General features: G+C 46.1%; 1 protein-coding gene across 5 annotated transcripts in view; it reads right to left on the bottom strand.

Annotated features, from left to right (window-relative positions):
• LOC114028481 (E3 ubiquitin-protein ligase UBR4) overlaps positions 1-23,360 on the bottom strand; it is a 147,511-nt gene that overhangs the window by 61,406 nt on the left and 62,745 nt on the right. Inside the window, exons 51-70 of one of the 5 annotated variants that reach the window (XM_027842733.1) lie at positions 22,573-22,636; positions 22,025-22,159; positions 21,449-21,623; positions 18,984-19,124; positions 18,330-18,451; positions 17,263-17,374; positions 16,692-16,822; positions 16,412-16,589; positions 15,854-15,958; positions 14,056-14,193; positions 12,484-12,658; positions 11,816-11,912; positions 9,994-10,101; positions 9,499-9,615; positions 8,338-8,547; positions 6,714-6,863; positions 4,765-4,992; positions 3,465-3,543; positions 2,909-3,172; positions 1,619-1,787 (exon numbers count right to left, since the gene is read on the bottom strand). In XM_027842733.1, coding sequence (XP_027698534.1) covers positions 1,619-1,787; positions 2,909-3,172; positions 3,465-3,543; positions 4,765-4,992; positions 6,714-6,863; positions 8,338-8,547; positions 9,499-9,615; positions 9,994-10,101; positions 11,816-11,912; positions 12,484-12,658; positions 14,056-14,193; positions 15,854-15,958; positions 16,412-16,589; positions 16,692-16,822; positions 17,263-17,374; positions 18,330-18,451; positions 18,984-19,124; positions 21,449-21,623; positions 22,025-22,159; positions 22,573-22,636 — 2,898 coding nt within the window. The remainder of the gene's footprint in view (positions 1-1,618; positions 1,788-2,908; positions 3,173-3,464; positions 3,544-4,764; positions 4,993-6,713; positions 6,864-8,337; positions 8,548-9,498; positions 9,616-9,993; positions 10,102-11,815; positions 11,913-12,483; positions 12,659-14,055; positions 14,194-15,853; positions 15,959-16,411; positions 16,590-16,691; positions 16,823-17,262; positions 17,375-18,329; positions 18,452-18,983; positions 19,125-21,448; positions 21,624-22,024; positions 22,160-22,572; positions 22,637-23,360) is intronic. The other 4 variants (XM_027842730.1, XM_027842728.1, XM_027842731.1 and 1 more) reach the window with 4 other exon arrangements.

The following is a 23,360-nucleotide window of genomic DNA, read 5'->3' as shown; positions in this document are numbered from 1 at the left end:
AAGAACTTCCAGGGGTGATTGTTGAACCCTATTGATCTTTGAGAAATTGTGCAGAGGAACTACATGGCTAAAGGAAGACAAATGTCCTGACTTTCAAAAAAAGGGGGGAAAGGAGACTTGGAATGAATAAGGAATATCACTTGAATTCCTGGTAAGATCTTTAAACATACTATATCTAAGGGATAGTTTATCAGCACTTAGAGAGTGATCACTGACACAGTATGGAGTCATTAAGAACAGATCGGGGGCAGCTAGGTGGTACAGTGGACAGAGCACTGGCCCTGGAGTCAGGAGGACCCGAGTTCAAATCCAATCTCAGACACATAACACCTAGTAGCTGTGTGACTCTGGGCAAGTCACTTAACCACAAATGCCTCCCCCCCACAAAAAAAAAAAAAAAAAAAAAAAAGAACAGATCAGAACCTCACTTCTTTATTGCAAGGGCTTACTAGTCTACTAAACCAGGGGCATACTGGAGACTAAGTGTACCTGGATTTTAGCAAAACATTTTAATGTTTCTCATGACAGGCTAGGAGAAAAATGGAGAGATATGGACTTTATGATAGCAATCACATGTTAATTAATGACAAACAATTAAAGGAACATATTCAATCTCTGAAAGGAGGTCTCTAGCAGAGTGCTGCTGGGCTAGGTCCTTAACCCTACTTTGTTCAGCATTTTTTATCAATGATGACAGATGACATACTTGGCAAATGTTTGTACATCCTAAAATGGGAGGGATTAGCCAATACATCGTGATCTCAAAAGGCTGGCAGAAGAAGCCCCATTTAATAATATGCAACAGAAAGGCGATAAAAGCAAAAGCCCATGCTTGAGTTTAGAAAACTAACTACAGAAGTAACAGATGGGAGAGATGTGGCCAGATGTGGCAAAACACCACGGGATGGTTTAGTCTGATTCAGCAGATGATGGGGCAACCAAAAAAGCCAATGTGATCTTAAGCTGAAGATCAGAGGTAGAGAATCCAGAATGAGGGGAGATATAAATGTTCCTTTATTCTGGCCTGGTCAGAATGCATTTGGAATACTGTGTTTTATTCTGAATACATTTTGGGAAGGACATTAACAAGCTGACATCCAGAAGAGGAGCAACAAGATGGTGCGCGACAGCCATTCATAAATATCCGAAGGGATAGTTTTTGAGCTAGAAAAGAGATTAGTGCACTTTTGTCCAATCCCTTCATTTGACTGATAAGGAAACCAAGGCTAGACAGGAGAAGGGACTGCCCAAGTTCCCACAATGGTGGGCCAGGCAGCTGAACTCAAGTCTTCTGACTCCTTCTACTACGCTCAATTAGAATTATTTTGCTCGGCTTCAGAGAAGAGAACTACAAGTAAGAGAGAGGCAGATTTGGGCCCATAAAGGAACAACCTTCCTAACAATCAATGCTGCCCAAGCCTGTTCTACCAGGCTAGAAGCTTTCAAGCAAAGCCTCAATGACCAATAGCTGGGTACACTGTAGAAAAGACTCTTGATCAGGTAAAGTGATGGATGACCACTGAGGATCTGTCCAGCTCTGAGATATTATGATCCTCCTCAGACAGTCCAGGTAAACGGGCCCGAGCTAGGAAGAGCACAGCCCTATCATGGTCCCTACCTGTATATGTGCAGTGCCAGGCAATGGGCTTGCCAGCGCACAGAAGAGGAGTTCGATTCTAGTAGGAAGCAGCGAAGAAATTGTATCAAGGTCTCCTTGTCAGCAAATTTGTTCAGCTGGTTCACCAAGGCCGTGCACAGCTGGTCTTCTTGACTGCCCGAGCACTCACCTGCAAAGAGAGGCAAAAACACTTAGGAACCTGAGGAACCTTCTTCAGACTTGTGATTTCTATTTTGTTCTTTCCCTGATAAGGCTAACCAAGCATCTACAATTCAAAAACTTGTCTGGAAAAAAAGAGCTTAAGATGTTTGCTAGAGAATGGTGCTAGGATGAAGTCATATAAGAATATGCCAAAAAAGCAGGCATCACCTCCCTGTTCTGTGATTACACTGTACATACCAAATGAAACAGTTCATCCTCCTCTCAGAGTTTAGGCTCCAACAACACCAGGACAGATGGATGTGAAAACACAGACATCTGAACAAGTACATAAACTGTAGCATAGGCTTTAGAGCTAAAAAGGACCTCAGAGAATATTTAGTTCAACCCCCTCATTTTATGAATAAGGAAATGGAGGTCCAGGAATGCAAAGGGACTTGCTCAAGGTTACCCCAACAGTAAGCAGCAGAGCTAAGATTTGAACTCTGAGCTCTCCTGACACCAGATCCAAAACTCTCTCCACTATAGCATGCTAAACATGCTGACCCTATAGCCTGCAGTGGCCACATGCACAGTACAGGGCCTGAATGAGGTGGGAGTCCTCAGGGCATGTGTTTGCAAAGATGGGAGCCACACGTCTCCAGTCCTGGTTAGCAACAGCACTCCCCAGGCACAAAACCATGTAACCGTGAAGGAGGAAAGGACAGCAGAGATCTGCAAGTACAGATCCCTCACTTGACACAAGGCACACAAGTCAAGTAAGCTACCCAAGGTCACACAGTGAGTTAGTGAAGGCTAAGTCTCCTGGCCTCTGAGCAAGGGCAACATCTCCAACACCCTCACCCTTATCATTGGTCTTGAGCCTTCATGAGTCACTGGAAGGCAGCTCAAAACCAGGCTTTGAATCTTGCTGATGGGGAGAATTAGGGCACAGCAAGTGACACAATTTAACATGTGGCCTTTAAATTTGAGAAATAATGCCATATTAAGGACCTCAACCCGATGCCAAAAAGCACTGAAGTATGTAGGGTGCTACAAACCAGAATTCAAAGTTCAAAGGGTAGGCAGTGGCCAAGACCCTGAATACAAACAAATAAACGAAGCTTCTGACCTATGGAAGGTGGCTCTTACCCTCCTTCTCTTTCTCCTTTTCTTCCTTTTTGCTCTTTTTGGTGGATGACTTGCTCTGGGTTGTCGTTTGCCCAGAACCAGAAGCCACAGGTGCTGAGGATGAGGAGGAGGAGGAAGAGCCGGAGGCGGCACTTGAGGATCCGGATGAAGAAGCCACAGTGAGCACTTTGCTGCCACACAAAGCACAGGAGAGCAGCTGCAACAGCACCGGGGACACTCCCTCGTCCACTAGGAAACTAACTTGGAGCAGGAAATACAGGACCGCTGCAAAAAGAGATGAGAGGAAAGGAAATCAACAAAATTAAACCTACATCAGATCTACCTGGCCTGAGACTGCAAAGTAGTAGGAACTATAATGACTTCATCATTAGCCAAGATTGACCTCAATGTCTAATTTAACCAACATTCATTTCCAAGTTTCCTCTACTATATGCTACTACAAGGAAATCACTTTCACTAAAAAAATTGTTGAGAAATACTATATGATGTGATATGGACCAAAATTCTCTCTAGTTTGTGGAGATGATGGCAGGCCAGGAGAAGTGCGGCAACTTACAGTCATCTTTAATACAGAATTTCTGCCAGTTGACGGTGCGCTGGGTGGCAATCTCTGCACAAGCTTTGAGGTGCTCCATCTGAAAGAAGAACCAATCCCCAGAGATGAGTGACCTAAGTGAGCAGCTCAGAACACAAGCAAGGTCATTGCCCTAAGTGCAAAGATCCCAATCCTGTGCTCTAGCACCAATGGGCATCATGCCTTATACAGGCAATAATGCCTGAAGTGCCTGACTGCTGGAGCTGACTTCTGTAGGATGTGATCCTTCTCATTTTCCAGGCTACACAAGCACCCTCAGTTTTCAGGGAACTGTCCCTTTCTCAACAAGGAAGCAGCCAGGCCAGGTCACCTCTTGAGGCAAAGGAAGAGGGAGGAAAAGAACTCCAAAACAAGATATCAGCTTATGCTTGTCTTGGGGCCAAGGATAGCAACCAAGGAGCTCAGAGAATCCTCTGGGAATCATTAGTGAAAGAGGCTTTCTATCTAGCTGTTCACATGGGATATACTCAATTCCATTTTCCTAAGTCCAAATAGTCTCTTTGGTCATTAACTTATGTGTATCCCATTCATCCCATCTTAACTGTTCTTAAATAAAGAATTGGGGACATCCAGTTCCCATAGATAGGTGGCTAAGGTTTGTGTTCCAGATTATGTAATAGAAATGCTCAAGTTACCAAAACTCCAAATATAATTATCCAACATATGACAAAACTCCTTCCAGACTGTGCAGCCATCAGTTTGGATTGCAGCCTAGTAAGGTGTTGGCCTTGTAATAATCAAGAGAACACAGTTCCTTGGGCAGACGGGTGGTGCAATGGATAGAGCACCGGCCCTGGAGTCAGGAGGACCTGAGTTCAAAACCGGCCTCAGACACATAACGCTCACTAGCTGTGCAACTCTGCACAAGTCACTTAACCCCAACTGCCTCACAACAAAAAAAAAAAAAAGAGAGAGAGAGAACCCAGTTCCAATTCTGGCTCTGACCCTTTCAGAGTATGTGGCCAAGGGCAGGTTTCCTTTATCCCTTGGATTTCCTAAGCTCTAAGACGAAGACATTACTAGAGTTCTTTCCCTTGAGGCTCTGGAAGCCTTCAAGTGCTATGAAGACGCACCTTGTGCTGTTGTTTGGATGGGTGTTATTCATGTAGTGGAATCTGAGGATCAACTCCTACCTTAGCCAGCCCCTGTCACATGATGCTCCCAATGCTTAAACACTTGTCTCCAGTCCACGCCTGATCCGCGTGAGGCTGTGTCCCACTGCACCCCCACCTCCCACCCCCATGGGAGCTGCCCTTTGTACCAGGCTGATGAGTGTGTCATACTGCAGGGCTGAGCCCGAGCTGGCTGTGACCACACTTGCTCGAAGGAAGATTCCCTGCTCCTCCAGCAGCTTTTTGATGCCGCGCACGTGGGAATCTAGGGTATGCAAGTCCCGAAGCTGGCGGTACTTCTCCTTTGAGCCACAGATGAACAGCAAAAGTTTGCGGACTTGGCGACGTACAAATGGTGTCTGCTGGATCATCAGGTACTTGGGAAAGCAATAAATGAACATGAACATTCCAGGGCTGAGTCCACAGTCCCTGTATAACCAGAAACTGTACTCTCCTCTCCACTAGCTTTCTGTTGGTGATCATTCACATAGGCTTGGCCTATTAATAGGTCTTCCCACCTCCACTCGCTTTCTCTCCAATCCATTGCATTTATTACCCTCTTCTACTCAAAATTCTTGACCTAATGCCTATTACCTCTCGAGCACCATTCAAACTTCTTTACTTGGCATACAAGGTCCTCCAAAACCTTTTCTTACATTTCGAGTCTTTTCTCACATTATTTCTCTCTATGTGTTCTCATGACTTCAGCCAAAGTGTATATCCTTCTGCCTTAAACCATGTACTGCGTGCACACATCCATGCTTTTTTGGACATTATTCTCCACATCTGGTTTGGATTGGCCAAAACCTTGCCAAATATTTTACGTATTAAGCTCCTACAGACAGGCTGGCATAATGACTAGAGAGCCAGTTCACAAGACCTGCGTTCAAGTACTGACATTTCTAGCTATGGCAAGTCACTTGGCCTCTCATTATTCTAGGCAACTCTTCTCCAGAGAGAAGGTGTCAACCTGCACAGTAGAGGGAGTTCTCTCACATGGAAGTTCCCTCTATCAATAAAACCAAAGATCCCATCCCTATTCCACTCAGCTCCTACAGAAGCATTTAAACCAATTTCAAACACCACCTCTCCCAGGGATCCTTCTCCAGCTATCCCCTAAGGTCATCAGCTTCTTCTTCTTATCTCCCTCAGCACATATCTTACTTACCTTTCAATGCAACTGTCAATGATACTGTGTATTATAGCTGTCAATGCTCCTATCATTCACGAAAAATGGTACCTCTCCCAGGACTGAGCCAACAATAGGTAAATGTTGGCTGATTTTTTTTACCAGCTCACAAAAAGTGAGGAGGTCCTAGAAACTTGTAGGATCACTGCTCTGCTCTTTATCAAGCTCACCTCAATGGTAGAGGACTGAGACACAGCATGGAAAGAAGGAAACCAGATGAATGAAAAAGCAATCCCAGTATCCTTCCTGCTCCATGATGAGTTCAGGGACTTAAAAGCTAGGGTCAGTCTCTACAAACTCAAAAGAAGTCAGAAGGGAAATGCCAGGATCTCTTCCCTAGCAAAAAAAAAAAAAAGCCAACAAGGTTGTGAAGGCATGGTTATTAAATGGGACATGATCACTAGAAGCTAGGTAGCAACTCTCCTTTCCTCTCATTAAATTTGAGGCTATCACAGCTAAATACGGGGGAAGTTGACATAGAAGGACTAGGAATTAAAGAAGATAGCTTCTGCTGAATGGTAATCTTGAACACAGATCTTACCACCTACTAGGTCAGAGACTCAGAGAACCCTTTATCCTGAATAGGGGGTGGCACGCTTCACCACATCCCTGAATAAAATAATCAGATGCCACCTCCTCTAACAACCACTTCATGATGCCCCTAATAAGTGATCTATTTGTCCTCAGATTTCTCCTGGAGCTCTGTCTGGCTTTCTTTTGCCCCTATTACATTGCATCACACTTCTTTGTATTTGTCTGTCCTGTGCCTCTGCACATTAACCTATAAGCTGTGTACTAGAACTTTGTAAATATTCCCTACAGCACCTACCATATCACAGAAGGGCTTAGGAATTGTTGAAATAACAAATTTTTATTGTATGGGGCCAATCCTTACAAACTATCACTTACCTCTGACAGGAAGTAAAACCATGAATGGTCAAATACAGGAGGTGGAATACGAGAATTGGTGTCCGCAATCTTTTTGATTTGGTATGGCAGCCGTAGTACCATCTCTGTCAGAAGCTGTGTGTAGGCCTCAAACACATCCGCTGCATGGCCCTGGGCAGATAGCATTTGTGTAGGAATGAATGAAAAAGCATTTATTAAGTGCATGAGCAATGCACTGTGCAAAATGCCGGGGACATAAAGAGAAAAGCTCTGCCCGGTCACAGTACTGATTTATCCCACGGTGGAACATTCTACAGTCAGTTTCAAGGGAGGGAGACTTCCAAAGGTGGGAATGAATCAATTAGCTCAGCTCCCACACCCAGCGGAAGGAAGCAGGTCCTTCTGGCTCAAAGAACTATAACATTTCATACTGTTGCTTATGACATGAGGTACGATGTACGTGTATAGACACCAAAATTCAAAGACACTGAAGAGAAGGTGGTTGCCAAGGATTTAAGGAACATCTCCCTAGAATAACCTCCCTGGTTCTCAAGCACCCTGCCCCACCTGCTGCCTCTCTCATGCCAGGAAAAGCACCCTTTGCCTTAGTATAGCTCAGAGAATCACAATCAGACCAAGTGCACATGATCACTGTCCTCATATGCAAGACTCCTGAGCACACATCACATGAGGTAATGACAAAATCAGGCACTGTCCCAGAGAGAGGGAAGTAGTGAGAGGAACATGAAAGCTGGGCAGCACAGTGGACAGGGTGCTGGATCTGGAGTCAAAAGACCCAAGTTCAAATCCAGCCTCAGCATGAACCTGGGCAAATCACTTCACTTCTGTTTGCCTCAGCTTCCTCATCTGTAAAATGGGAGTGATAAAAGCACCTACCTCCCAAAGTTGTGGGGAGGATCAAATAAACTAATATTTGTAAAGCTGTGTAAATCTTAAAGTGCTCCTTAAATACTAGCTGATTGCTGCTGCCGCTCTCTGTTCAAGTGCACAGTTAGGCCACTTTGGGAAAAGAGAGTTTGGGCCACACAGGCTGTTGAGGCCTGCCTAGAAGGAATCTGAGGATATTACATTTCATCACCTGTATTTCACTTAAAGATCATTAAAAGGACCACAGCAAGCAGTAAAGGTCGATGCTAGTCTAACCAATTCTACGTTGTGTGTTAAAGTATGTGCACCTTCCATGCAGCTGGAAGCACAGGAATCGCAACTGAAACACTGACTGTGGCTATAAAGGGCTCTTCTCCCTAAAGAGTTTTAAGTGACCTTACAGAGCACTGGATTTGGAGTCAGAAGACTTGTGTTTAAATCCCAGCTCTGCTGTGACTACCTGTGTGACCTTTTTTTCTCTGGGCCTCATTCCTCATCTGTAAAATGAGAGAAGTGTATGAAACAATCTTCGGGAGGCACTTTTCACTCCAAAATCCTAAGAACATTCTTTCTCTGACCACCCATATGTGTACGAGTGAGATGAAATGCTCTTCTTTTCACAGATGAGGACACACAGGCCTGCAGTAGAGGAAGGAGCTGCTCTAGGTCAATGTGCTCAGGAATGAAGGCTGGGCAGGTGAACAGAGATGAGAGGAGATGAGAGGAAATGGAGGGGAGCAGGGGAGGTGTCCTTTACCTTCACATACTGACGGAGGAAGAAGGGGCTCATGTCAGGTGGGGAGGAGGTGGTGTGGGGTTTCAGCAGCTGGCTGGCAGCCACAGGCTCCTCGTCATTCTGCTGGCTCTTCCAGTAGTCCAGCAGAGACTTGAGCACATGCAGGCAGTAATCTACAGCCCCAGAGCTCAGCAGCGCTGCTGCCGTGGCACTAGAGATGAGGGATGACGACTGAAGGGAAAGCAGAGAAGGGTTACACATACCCTAGGAAGCTACCTGTGAAGCAAGGAGAGGATTAGCATCTGCAGAGCTATGAGGCAAAAGGGGTTAAGGGCGATGGCAAAAAGGGGCAGCGGTTTCCCCACTAGTACAGATGTTTTTCAGAACTCTTCTGACTAACCATGTGGTGAAGAAATATCTTTCCTTTAAGTCTGATCTTTCTTACACACGTGTGCCACAAGCCAGGGAGCTGTGGACTACACAGTGCAGGACTCTTTCTCCACTGAGGTAGGAGGGCTCCACTTCTTCCCAGGGAGCTAGGGGGAGGGGCCCCGTTCGAGAGAGGAGTGAGCAGGCCCCAGCGCCCCACCTTTCCCAGGGGGTCCTGCAACTGGACCAGCTTCTGGAGAAGGCTGAGATCAGAAGCTCAAATGAATGACAAGAGGGAAAGAAAAAGCTACTGTAAATAAAACCATTAGGAGAGCCTTGCAAATCCCAACAAACCCCACAGCTCATAAGCTCATTAAATTTGGACGCAGTTCAGCCTCAATTTCTAACCTCTCAGCTTTGTGTTAATCTCCTTTCCAGTACCCACACACACACACACACACACAGCCTGCACATGTGACTTTGTCTCTGCTCTACTGCTGAACTTCTAACAACAAACAGCAAGAGAATCTGCTTAGCTGTTATGGACTGGGCAAAATAGTCCTTTGCTTCCTCAAAATGGACCTGCCAATACCCTTTAACCTTTCCAATGAATGACCGCTGGGAGAACTAGGGGGTCTGGAAGGGTTCCTTAAGAAAGATGAAGCCCTCACCTCTCTTCAAACAGAGGTAAGGGCTGAAAGGACCAATAGGCAGAAGCAGGTGCTTTTGAAATATTTTCCTGATGACTACTCCAGACAATGACATGTGTCACCCCACCCAGCCTATGCTCAAGAAGCCCAAGGCCAAGCTTACCTCACAGATGGAGGACTTGGACCCTGACTTGGTCCTGGACATGAAGACGCTCAACAACCTCATCACCACCAGATGGACCTCATTCAGGGCACAGCGTTCATTCTTCTTAGAAACATCCTGTAAGAAGAATACCACCACGTGCATGGGAAAGCCCTGAAATCTACCATTCAACTCCTGAGGTAAGACCGTGCTAAACACATCACAACTAAAAGGTCTCATGTTGATGACTCAGGGAAAGAACATGCCCCATGTGTTAATGGGAAACACAGCATCCAGATACAGCACCAGAGCTGAAGATAGCTAAGACGCCACATGAAATGAGTAATGCACTGCGGAATTCAATAAGCAGGCCCTACAGGAACTGCTCTGACATAAGAAATGATAGAATGAAGTAGAATCTCTGTCAATCCTTCAGTCCCCAGAGAGAGGCCCGAGGAACAGAAAAGAAAGATTCAAGTTGCCCTCCAGACTGCCTGGCTGACTCTCAGGATTCACCTTCTTGTCCATGCCCAATTCTGCAATAAGCTGAGACAGCAAGTTGTCCAAAGCACCCTTATCCTTCTCGTCTTCTCCATCCAGGTCGGTCGTGAGCATCAGAATGACCTAGAAAGCAGCAGAGAGGCGAAGGATAAAATCTGGGCTCTCACAGAATAAAGGCTCTGAATACAGGGTATGTCAAAGGGCAAGGTTAGTCCTAATCTCCTAGTTTCCTCTACTGATAAGAACTACGTTTCATTCATCCACACAGCACCCCTACAAAATGGGCTGGGACAGGGGAGTCGGGATTATTACCCCCATTTGATATAGATGGGTAAGTCAAGGGGCTGAGACTTCAGCTCTGAGAGAGGAAACCAAGGGAATAATCTCCCAACAGAAATAGAGCACAAGTGGAACTATCAGGCCATAATGGAATAAGAGGCTATGTGGCAAAATGGAAAGAATGCTGGACTTGGAATCAGGAAAGATCTGGGTTTGAATCCCAACCCTGACACTTACTAGCTGTGTAACCATGGGCAAGTCACTTAACACCTCTGAGCCTCAGTTTCCTCATCTGTAAAATGGGGATAATAATACCCATAGTACCTACTTCACAGTGTTGTTATGAGGATCAAATGAGATAATAGTTATAAAGTACTTTGTAAACCTTAAAGCACTATAAATGTTACCTCTTATCATCACCATCATCATCATCGTCATTATTATGTTATGGACAGAAGATCACCATACAAAGAGTCAATCAATCAATCAATCAATCAATCAAGAAACATTTATTAAGTGTCTAATATGCCAAGGACAGTGCTAGGTGCTAGGGATACAAAGACAAAAAACCAAACAGTCCCTGTCCTCCAGCAGCTTACAATCCATTGGGGGAGACACGTGCATAAGGCTGTAAAGTACATAAATACAGACACTAAGTAATTTTGAGAAGTAAGGCACCAAGAGTAGGGGCAGGGCAGAAGTGAGTGACCAGGGAAGGCATGTGTCAAACAGTGGTATCACACTCCAACAGAAACAGATGCCCCAGGCTGCACATTGAGTCTGACACCCAACATGGAAGGTAAGGCTTGAGCTGAGCCCTGAAAAAAGCACCAGATCCTAAGAGGCCACAGTGAGGAGGGACGGCATTGCAGGGGTGAGAGACTGCCAGTGTGGAAGGGAAACGATAGGATCAAGTGTGAGAAGCAGGAGACTGCAGAATGTGTAGAGGGGAGTGATGCACAAAAAGGATGGGGGGGGGGGGGGGGGGGGCGCACCTGGGTGGAGTAGTGGACAGAGCTCTGGCCTTGGAGTCAGGAGGACCTGAGTTCAAATGGACCTCAGACACTTTACACTTACTAGCTGAGTGACCCTGGGCAAGTCACTTAACCCTGATTGTCTCACCAAGAAGCAGAAAAAAAAAAAGATTCTGGAAGAAGGATGGGGGAATTCTAGAGAGCCACTGGAGTTTATTAAGTACAGGGATGGTGTGCTCAGACCTGTTCTTCAGACAGGACACCTCTACTACAGATGAGGAGAAAGGGGGTGGGGCAGGAACTAGGGCTTTGGCCATAAGAGCCTGATCTTATTCAACGCTCTTTTGCTAACCGCTCATATGACCCTAGGTAATTTATTTCACTTTTCTGGGTCGTAGTTTCTTCACGTATTGCAAACGAAGGAGTTAATCTAGACAATCTCCATAGTCCCCTCCAGTTCCAATATCCTATAACCCTGACACTACACCAGATCCAGGGGTCATGTAGCAAGAGGAGAAAGGAAGGGTGCATGATCATGGCCTACCCACACACAGTAATCGGCTCCAGGATGACCTGATAGGTACCTGCATATATGGGATGGCTCGGACACCACCTACACTGCGCAGCTGGGGCAAGGTCTGCAGCAGCCTCTCCAACAGCATCAGGCGGACCATGTGCAGTCTTAAAAAAAAAAATCAGACATGGGATATTCATCACAACCTAGAAAACAGAGGTCTCTCCTTCTGAATTAGGGGCGAACAAATGACTACTGATCAAGAAAGATCCTGGTGGATTCCATTCAGGATGGCCAAATGAAGGCCCAAAAAGCCCAGAGGCTTTCTCAGGTCAAAAAGATCATTACTGTCATCACTGACCACAGTAATGGGACAAAGCAAAGCAGGCCAGCCTCCTAGCCATTTCGACAACTTAGATTAAGTATCAGTACTTAATACCAATTTATAGATACTGACAAGGCAGGAAAAACCTGAGTGAAGAAAGAAGACAAACTTTTTGACAACTACAATGGGATTATTAAGATAAATGTGAGACTAAAGACACACCCATGCTCTCCATCGGGACAGGTTAGGTGCAAACTTAGCTGGAGGCAGGGAAATAAAATACCTTTTGAAATCTCTACCAGCTCAAAGATTTTAATCGGTTTTCTAAGCTTGTTATGTTTAGAATGCCAAAGTAAAATCCAGGCCTCCTCTTTTAGCCCCAGTCCTCACCATTGTACCTTCCAGGTCCTCACCTGTTACTGGTGTTGATGTCTCCTTCAGCTTCCCCTTCTCCCTCTCCCTCCGAGCCATCTCCTTCCTGCTGGCCCGTGGTGGTGCTGATGGCTCCAGTACTGGAGCTGACACTGCCCGGCCCAGCTGGGTGTCCCTCTGCTGTGGTGTCACCATAGGCACTGCTCCGTCCTGACACTGAAACGAAGAGTCAGAAAACACCATCAGTCCCAAAGCTAAGCAACACTTTCTCCCTTCTCCACCCTCTCCCCAAAGTGGCCAGCTAGGATTATGGGTAGAGTCTGTGGCCTTCAAATGATTTTTCTCCACGTGAAACTGAATAGCCTCCTGAGAGCTGGAGCTTATGAGCCCAGCTTCATCGGGGCTCTAATAGGGCAGCAAGTCACCGCTCCTCTTTGGCAGGACGTCCTGCGAGGGTTTAATTCTAGCAGGAAGGACAGCGAAGAGTGGGGGGAAGGCATGGAGGAAGTACAATGTGCATCCCTGGACAGACCTCCATTGGAGTACTGGAGAATCCTAGCCACAAGACTGGCAACGTCTCTGACCTAAGGTCTGCCAGCACATCCCACAGGAAATTCATACTGGCGAGAGATCCTGGAAGTAAACTAGAGCTGACCTGAAATTCTTCACACAGAATTTTTTTTATCACAGGCTCTTACCCCCATTCAATCTAATTCAATCAACGTAAAAGCCTATCAAGCTTAGTTCTAGACACAAAATGAAGAATGACATAGCCCCTGTCCTCAAGGAGTTTACAATCTAATGGAGGGGTTGAGATGGGCAGAGAATAAAACCTACACACAAATATTATATGCTACAAGATAACCTAAGATTACAGGACAGCTCCAGAGAAAATGCTTTAAGAGAATTTTTCAAAGGTAGGCTCACTTTCAGCTGCTTTGAGATTAGACACCCCTACTCCCACCCCGCACAGTTCTTCAACAAACTGCTATACATCGTGGGAATGCCAGCTGGTTTTAATAAGCTAGGGAAGGAAATCAAACACAGAAATAGGCTCCAAAGCCAAATTAAAAAAAAAAAAAAAAGATTTTTAGATTAGCCACTCCTTGGGATTATTTGAACTCCAATGGTTCCCCTCCACTAGCCCTGATAATCAAAGAAGAGTTATATATCTTTCTCCGTATTTATCCCTTTAGGTTCAAGACACCAATCCAAGCTTAAATCTCGAGATTCAAGCTTGGTCCCAAAGGACAGATCTGGGAAGCTACCTCCCCTGGCTTCTGCAAAGAGGCAGGGACCACGGAACATCAACCTTTTTTTCAATACATCAGTTACATTTGTTGGACTTCTTTTTTCTTCCTCTTTTAAAATTCTTTATTACAAGGAATGGCTCTGGGTTAGGGGGTGAAGAGAGGGATACAGTGAGAAATGTAGGGGATGTAAAAAGATATAAGTAAAAATTTATTAAGAAAAAAAGCCTATGGCTTCAAATGCATCTCAACAAAGAGCATAAACCAGCTGAGTTAAGCTATGTCCACTTGCTGCAGTCTAAGCCTAGCATCCAGGCAGTTATCTCTCCCTTTGTCTCTACCCTCTCCACAGGGAGACATTACCACTGTGCTCTCCAGCCACCGAGTCCACGGCACTCCCTCCACTCTCAGAGCCCACACTACCGCCGTGATCGGCAGGAGAAGTCCGAAGGGTGGAGCCATCAGTTGCGGCTGTGCTGCCTTCGTCATCTGACGCTGGAGCTAAGAGAGTAACAAGAGCTGTTACAGGTAAAAACACTGCTTTGGTGCGACAGCATCAAACCACATGGTGCAAGGGACACAACGCAGTTCACATCCAGTTGTCCGAGAGATGGCTTTGCTGGTTAATCTCCAAGAGGAACGAACATCATACACAGCTCACTGCTACTTAAGACAGAAGTGAAAACCCAGCCCAGGTATTTCCTTAGCCACTCCATTATGCTACAAGTTGAGTATGACTGACATTCGACAAATTTTTCCCAAATAAAATACATCATGGTCATTAGTGCCTAGGTGATCCTGACACCCAGCGACCGGTCATGATCATCCAAAGTAAGGGACTCTAAATTATAATGGGCATTTATCTCTATTTTGATCTCTCAAAGAGGCCTCCTTTATGAAAAGCCCATAATGTTTACTCATCAACCATACTTCATGAGCTTTCACAAACCAGCTCATTTCTCTCTCTCTTTTTTAAAAAATCATATGGCATGGGGAAAGTTCAGTGGGAAGCTTCAGAATTTCTAATTAGCCTCATCAGATACTAATAATGAAGCAAGGAAATTCCCCAGAGACAGCCACAGCATCGAGGATCAGGGCTCAACTGAGACAGGAGGAAAATGCTAGATGCAACACACCAAGAAGGACCAGCCAGGAAAGCCAGACAGAGCACGGTTCAGTAAGCCACACTGCACCAAAGACAACATCCATCTCAAAGCTCCACCGGCCTGGGGGCAGTCATCCAACAAGCCTAAGAGAAGCTACAGGCCATGATGGTGGTTGTGGGGGAAAGAGGAAGGAGCAGGTTGGATTGGTTTCTTCTTTGCTCATCTTCTCAAGATAAAGATTTCCAAAAGAAAAGAGACAGGAAACAGGGAGTCATGGTCTAAAAACGTACTGGAGTTAACTCTCAGCCTATGAAAGGACTGGGTTTTCACTTAGTCCACTATTCAGGGTCTCTACTGCAAACCCTTCTTCCTCTCATTGGCCTCAATTTGGGTCTAATTCTTCACCGATTTATACCTTCACAAGGACACGAGTGAGGGAAGTAGAAAATTGATGAAACTCACGCTGGTCAAACATTTCTTTTTACCAGGCCTGGTAAAAGTTTTGTTGCAAAGAGGTTGAACTTAAGACTACAAGGAGGTTTAGGGATTATCTGTGAATTTTCAAGTCCATGCTATCCCTCAGTCTTTGAACCCAAAGGTAACTGAGAGTTGGTCAAACTGATCGAAAAGTCACACGAATTTCACCTGAAGCACACTCTCACTTCTTGCCACTTCAGTTTTACCTAAAAGTGGTGAGGAAAAAATGAAAGATGGGGTCTGTATCTCTGGCCCCAAATGCTATAAAGTCCTCCAATGGAGACCATACGGCTCCACAGAGGCCGGACTTCGCCAGCCACTGAGCCTTCTCTAGGCCTTCCCTCGTGGCACCAGGTGGAGTCGGACTGCAGCAGGGAAAGGACAGAGAAGATAGACATGCGCTGCTGCCAAGCAGTATTTATCAAGATGCCTCTGACACACGCGGCCTCCAGCCAAAGCCGAAGCCGTTTGCCTGAGATGGCCTGTCAAAGCAGCTGCCCATCACACTTGCGCAGCGCAGGCAGGGAGGCCTCAGGGTCCTGGGGCCCTGAGCCTCGCTCCTTGCTGCGGACAGTTACCTGATGCTGTGGTGTCAGAAAGGGTTCCTGCGTCCAGGGAGGAAGAGCTGGGTGCCTGGCCGGACAGTCCCAGGCTCTGCAGGCCCAGGGCACTGCTGCTGCTGCCTGGGAAACAAGTGGAGAGTGAGCATCACACCCCCTCCAACCCTTTAACCACAACACTGCTCAGGCCACCTGCTGTTCCTGAGAGCCTCTAACACCAGTGCGTGGCTCCTTCCTGGCCAGCAGGAGGTCTTTAAACAGCCACTGCCGGCTACCCACCACGCTTGGGTGATGGGTGATGGTGGGAAGCATCCATCTGTTCAAACAAGGACACAGGCCAGAGAAGCGAAACTGATTCAGAAAGAAATAACCAAAGAGATAGGCCTGAGAAAAACTTAAGATGAAATCCACTGAAGGCGACCCCTCTGTCACTCTCCACCTGTGTCTCCGAGCAGCGGTTACCCAGATCAACCTCATCTCCCAAATCTGGGCATAGGCTAATAAGTCAAATCAAAATCATTCACTACCAAAGGCCATTCCTGTGGGGCCACAGCAATTGCCAGGAAAGCCTTCTACCTTGCTGGTCCTGTTGCAGGCTCAAGGCAATGGCCAGCTCCACCATAGTCTCATCATCTGCATCGGGTGGGATGTCCAGCATGGGAGGGAAACCCTCTGCACCAGCCAGGAGAGCCTCCAGGGGGGATGGGTTGCCATTGTTGACGTTCTCGGCTGTCTCCAGCACCATGGACTCAGACTGCAAGGAGAAAGCCTGCTAAGTGCGCCTGCTAAATACCTTAGGGAAGTGAAAGCGCTCCTTCCCAGCTCTGTGCTCCCTTCCCAACAGGCTAAGACTCACCACCATCTCAAAGTCTCCATGGTCCACCTCGTTCTGCTCTTGGCTCTCCTGGCGGATGTGGCCACTCTCTGGAATCCCTGAGGACTGCATCTTCTCATCAGCATCATCATCATCATCATCATCCTTGTCTCCTAGGGTAGAGAAATCTAGGTCACCTCAGGGCTCCTGGCTTCTCCCTTCCTCCAGCTATAGCAGGTTACATCAAGGACTATTAATACCCTCAGGACAACGGTAATCCAGCACTAGGAACATCAAAGCACTAAGCCTTACTTGGAACTCTAAGCTCTACACCTAGCCAGTTTAGCCTGAGAAGATGAAGATGGTACACATTGCCCACCTAATCCTAGGTGACTTTGGGCAAAACAGCAAAAGAACACCACTAAGCTCCAGTTTGTTTCTCAGGGAAATGAATCTCAGTCTTTGTCAGAAGACCAGAAGTGGAGTAATAACAGTACACCTGAAGAAAGAAGCTTAACTTTAAACTCCAGGGAGAAGACTGATCATCCACTTGGACGACCCTTGAGCACATGCCACGTGCCACATGCCAAACGGACAGCGACCCCTGCATTACCCATGGGCGTGTTGCTCCGAGGGGAGGAGGGCAGCGTCACATGTCTCCGCTTGTTCCTGGGCCTTAGCACTCGGATCAGAGCCTGTTTGCAGGAGAAGCTCACAGCAGGATCCTGAAATACAAATGGAAGGCATCACATTTGGGTTTCCAGGTACTCATCAAATCAATAAATACCTACTCTTTCTGACTAACCTTGAGACCCAGCTGGATCGGGTCAGTCTTTCATCCCTGACCCCTAACATAATATATGGCCACTACAGTAACAGATAGGTTAGTCATCCATATAAAATACCAGCCTGTTAGCCAATATGTAAAAAGGCAAGGTATTTCCTGTGGTTTTTTGAATCAAATGTAAAAAAAAGAAATAGCTTCTCAGGGATGACTTTAATTCTATGCTACAATAACCAGTGCTTCTAACTCTTGGATTCTCTTAAAGTGGTGGCATTTGGAAATAAAACACAAGCCTTACAGAAGTACATTCAGTTGCTATTCAAAACGTTGACTCGGGACAGCTAAGTGGCGCAGTGGATAGAGCACCAGCCCTGAAACCAGGAGGACTTGAGTTCAAATCCGACCTCAGACACAACACTCACTAGCTGTGTGACTCTGGGTAAGTCACTTAACCCCAAATGAGACAGACAGACAGACACACACAAAGTTGATTCCCATTCTCTCCATTTCAAAGATCATAGGCTTAACAGCTAGAAAAGGCTACAGAGATCAAGTTCAATTCACTCATTTTATAGATGAAGAAGCTGAGGTTCAGAGATGTTAAATGGCTTGACTAATGTAAAAGAGTTGATAAAAGAGCTAATAAAATAAGCTAGTAAGAGCTGGAATTCAGAACCAATGTCCTCACTTCAAATCCAGCACTTTGCCCTCCATACCATACTGCCTCATTAGTCACTTTCCTAAAAATCCAGTGGGTACAAAATTCTAGCAGCAAGAGGCCTCCCCAAATTTTCCCAATCTGACAGAGATTTTTTTTAAAGATTCTCTACTCAGATACTCAGCATCATTCTTTGTGAGATCGGTACAGGACAGTCAGAAAGTACATTGTTACATACGGGGCATAGTAGCATCTGCATATAGATCTTGGAGGCTGTGTTGATACAGTCTAGCTCACAAGTGCAGTAGCCATGGATGATGTCCACCAATGCATTGACAGTAGCTTCAACATGAGTTAAACCTAAAAAGAGGAAAAATAATTAGAAAATACAAGACTGTTCAAGATTGAAAGAAAACTCTCTCCATTTGGAACGGCTAAATTCCTGTTTCTTGGCTGGAAGGTTATTCTCAGAGAAAAGGCAGATGAAGCAAGCACTGAAGACAATGAGATTGTGGGTCACTATCACAGCAAGTACCTAAAATAACATCTCTCTCCTCTCTCTCTTCTCCCCCACCCTTCTTCTTTAATGATCCTCAAAAGACAAAGTACTAAAATATTTCATGGACTCACAATGCTACTCACCAAGACAAAATAAGTGGGTAGTTGCTGCTTTGCCTGGGTATCTCAGCACCTATCCCTGACCATTCCCATCCCCCAGGAGCTCCTTTCCTGCTTCTCTTTATGTCCCAAGCCCTTAGCCCAATGCCTGTTACATAGTAAATGCTTAATAAATGCCTTCTGATTGTTGACTGACCATTCCCTGAAAACAAAAAACAAAACAAAACAAAAAAAAAAACAGACAAAACAGCATACCACTATTTTAATGAAATACCTGGTAAGCAGGCAGGTGCCAAAAAGGCATTCTTTGGTTTAGATGCGTGCAGTTTCCAGAAATGGTTGATGAGCTGGGTGATGAAAGTACAGCCATCCCCTTCTGTATGTTTCTGGGGCTCTTTCCCCTCATCCACGCCTTCTAAGCGGCAAAAAGAAAATTACTAATGGTGGTAAGCTGGGAATGAAATTTAATTTTCATTAAGGTTAAGTCAAGTCAGGGATGTTTGCCTGCATAGAGAGTTTCAAGGAAGGCCTCAATCAAAAGGAAAGCTGTTACCAAGATTCTAACAGGAATGTACAAGGAAACAAACAGGAAGGCACATTCGAGAACAACTTTATCACTGGCATTAAAGAAATGGGAGAGGTCTGGGGTCTTTCCACTTTGCCAAGTGTGTCTAAGTTTTTCTAGAATAATCCCTGGGCTACAAATTGTCAGGAAAAGGGATGAAAAGGTGATGGATAAAGGAATAATTTGAACAAGGGATGACTTTAAAGAAATCAACAAATAACCTTTTGAGGGTAACTTAAGAGCACTGACCTGGGGATCTACAGGATTAAGAGTGGGCGAGTTAGAACCAAAACCAGACACTGAATTTATGGAACAACAACTGAACAGCACAAAGACAAACATTACCTTAGGGCCCTAACACAATCAGACCCAAGGGTGGCTTTGAATTATACCCCAAAGGTTAAGAGACTTGAACTCTAAAGGGTAAGGGAAGTGATATCTCACAAAACGTACGTTCTGTCCAGAAATCACAGTATTTCTGATAGTACCAATGCCAAACACAAGAGACAATCAGAAGGGACTCTGTGGAACACGTATGTTATAGATGTGGCCCCTACAGCAACATCTACAAGATCAAAATGCTAGAAAGTGGACAGTTTCACAGAATAGACTTCAATTCTTTTCAAAGTGTCTGATAATGGCCTAGGCAGCCAAAAACCAGTGGGAACGCTGAAAGAATGAATAGGCAAAGAGAAACTCATTGAATCAGGGACCTGCAAGTGGTATTCAACGAAGGATTATCACCTTCTTTGGAACTCTGGATGCTTCTTCAAGGAAGATTCTAGTCATTTCAAATGGACAGACAGAAAAATAATTGTCTTTTAAGTAGTCTACAATAGAGGATGTATACAAAAGGCAATAATACAAAATATAAAACAGCAAAGGAATGAAATAAGTATTAAGTGCTCTAAGAGTTAAGTGGAAGGAGAAATCCATTCTAGCTGAGTAAGATAATAACAACAACTAACATTCTAATAGCACTTATTATGTTGCTAGGCACTGGTTAAGTGCTCTTTACAAACATTATCACATTTAATCCTCACAACAGCCCTGGAAGGTGGGTGCTATTATTATCTTCATTTTACAGATAAGGAAACTAAGGGCAAACAGAGGTTAAGTGACTTGCCCAGGGTCACACACAACTAGTAAGTGTCTAAAGCCTGACCTGAACTCAGGTCTCCTTGCCTCCAGCCGGTATCACTGGGCTGCCCCTAGATCAGACTGCCTCCACAGCACTGTGCTCAGTTCTGCAAACTCTATTTTAAGGAAGACACTAGTCATCTGGAAAGCAGTGATAGGCAGACAGCAGACCACTGAGATGGTGAAGGGAATCCAGATGATGCCAAGTGGGGATCAGCTGAAGGCACTGGAGGTGTTTAGCTTAGATATGAACAGACTTAAAGGTGAGTGCAAGCTTCAAGTACTCTAAAAACTGTTCTATGGAATAAGGACTAAACTTGTTCTGCTCAGTCCCAGATAACAGAACTAGGAGCAATAGGTGAACATTTTCAAAGAGGTAAACTGAGGTTTGATATAAGACAAAACTTCCCAACCATTAACACTATCTGAAAGAAGTGGAAGGCAGTGGGCTCCCCCTACCTAGAGGCCTTCAGGGTCAACCTCAGGTTTTCTAAGGTGGCATCATAATTAGGCATTACCAGATGACTAAGAAGACGGTGGTGATGGGAAAAGGAGGATCACATTCCAGGCCACAGCAGGAGTGAGAAAAGGCAGGATGAGGCTGGGGAATGCCAAGCAACATTGTTTATGAGGGTTGTAGAACAAAGGAAGAGGAGGAGTATGAAAAAAGGCTGCAAAGGTAGGCCACATAGCCTTGAATGCCAAACTAAGGAGTCTGTACCACCTGATCCACCAGGAGTAGCCAATGAAGGTTTTGAAATAGGGGTGATATAATCAGTAGAGCACAGTAAGACGATCACTTTCACAGCAGAATGTATGATAGATTAGAGAGGGCTGACACTGGAATCAAGGAGAACAGGTGGACAGCTCCTGCATGATACTCAGCCATTAACCTTTCTTCCAGGATAAGGAGAGACAAAGGTATTCCGAATCACTCCCTCATTTCTCCTGTCCTTCCTGTTTCAGTGTTTTCACAGGACTGTCAGGAGGATAAGTGGTTTAGGAAGGGCACGGCCACCCAAGGTTCCATTCACCTGCTTCCACTGGGGGCACCTTGGACTCGGTGAAATGCACCAGGTTGTTGGGGCGCATGATGGCAATAGAGCGAGCGGTGATCACGAGCCGCTGGAACACCTCCGGGTCCAGCTCCTTTCCATCTCTGCTGGAGGAGTTGAGGCACTGCACGGCTTTACTCAACAAGGCCTGGTCCTGTTAAAACAGCAGGTTCACACAGGACTGGCCAAAAAAGCAAGGGACTGGGGCTGGAGCCTATGGGAGGGTCAGGGAGGTCGCAGCAACAAGGCCACCCTCTATCCTTAAAGGGGTAGGGAGCAGGCAAACTGCTGCAGGGAGCAAAATGGGAGCAAGTGTCACAAATGAAAAGCCACTGAGGATTACAGCCTCTCCAGCAGAGTCTGATCTCCGCTCCCCAGGTTTACACCTGCAGCTCAGAACTCATTTTCTCCTCTGTCACATTAACAACTATGGTTTCTGCTCCCCAAATTCTACTCTATCAGAGGCTCAGCCATCTCTCAAGAGAAAGAGTTAGCCAAGATGAATTTGAGGGGCGTTTGGGCTCCTAGGCCCTGAGGGGCCTCTGGGGTGATTACCTTGTGGTTATGATAAGCTGAGCGGCTGGTGTGAAGGCTGGCAAGGAGGCTCTTCGTCTGCTGCTGGACACTGGACGGTGCTGGCATGGAGAGCAGCATGGTAGCCAGCTCCTGAGCTGCAGCCTTGCTCTTTTCCTGGTCCCAGAGAGGAGGACACAGAAGAAGAGTGCGGAGGGATTAGTATCAATGCAGATCCAAACAGCCTGCTCCAGTTCTCCCTCCCTCCCTTCTCTCACCACCTCAGGAGGCCCATCTCTCACAGGACTCAGCCACAGCAGGGCCTCAAGCCCTCAACTAGTCCATGCCCTCCTGGAGGCCTCAAGTGGCTAGTCCAGTGACCTAGGCCTGGCTCTAACAAGGCCACAGCACAGCCAGGGCTATCACACAAGGGTGCAGAGGCTGTGTGTTCCCCCAGGGATGCTCCCCCACAACAAACTCCAAGGGCCTGTGCCAAACAGAGGCCAAGCCCTTCAAAGAGGAGACCAGAAAGGCCCGAGGATCCACACGCCTTGTCAGAAAGCTCCCATGGCTTTGAAGAAGTCACTTGCCTTCTCACTGACAGGGCCCACAGCAAAGCAGCTTTCGAGGGCTTCTAAAGAACTCCCCACTAGCCTGGAGGGAAGAGAGAAAAGCAGCTTGAGTCAAGCAGCCCGCCTCCCCCTTGTGCTTTGGCCTAGGCAGACTACAGCTGTGGGTAGCTCGGGGACAGCTGGTGAATGCCAAGGACAGAATCGGAGCGTGATAAGACCAGTTACAGGCACCATGCATATCGTTTCCTCGTGTCACAGGCCAGAGTGAAACCTGGCTCCCCCTCACACAACAACCTAGGGCCCTGCTCATAATCCACAGCTCAAAGACAGGGCTTTTCTCTTTCAAAGAGGATAAAACTGTTTCTTCTGCTGCCTGTGGCAAGGATCACTGAATTGGCTTAACAACCTGGATACACCAGAGCCCAGGGCACAGGGGTACAGAGACCAAGGAATGATGGGGTGCCAAGGAAAGACTATTCTTGAACAGTTCTTGAAGTGAGCAAAAGTTACACCATGACCATAGTCCTTTTAGGTGTCCCCAACACTTTCAGCAAAGGCCACACAAGCATTTCCTGGGAACCCTAAGTGTAGAGGCTATTCACAGAAAAGGAGAGAGAAGAAACTGGCATGGGCATGGCACTGCCAACACCCCAGTGATGGCATACCTAAGGCACCAATCAGATGCTGTGCAGCTGCTCATCAGACACTCAAGGAAAGAGGTAGATAAGCAATACTGTTACCAAAGCTTAAGATTCCCCCAAAGAAACACACTGCCAACACTCTCCTGAGCCTTCTGCCCCAACTCT

Source organism: Vombatus ursinus, unplaced genomic scaffold, assembly GCF_900497805.2.
Source record: "Vombatus ursinus unplaced genomic scaffold, bare-nosed wombat genome assembly UNPS02014884.1, whole genome shotgun sequence".
NCBI lineage: Eukaryota > Metazoa > Chordata > Mammalia > Diprotodontia > Vombatidae > Vombatus > Vombatus ursinus.
The sequence above is the reverse complement of the archived record's forward strand: the minus strand, read 5'-3'. Positions and strand labels throughout refer to the sequence as shown.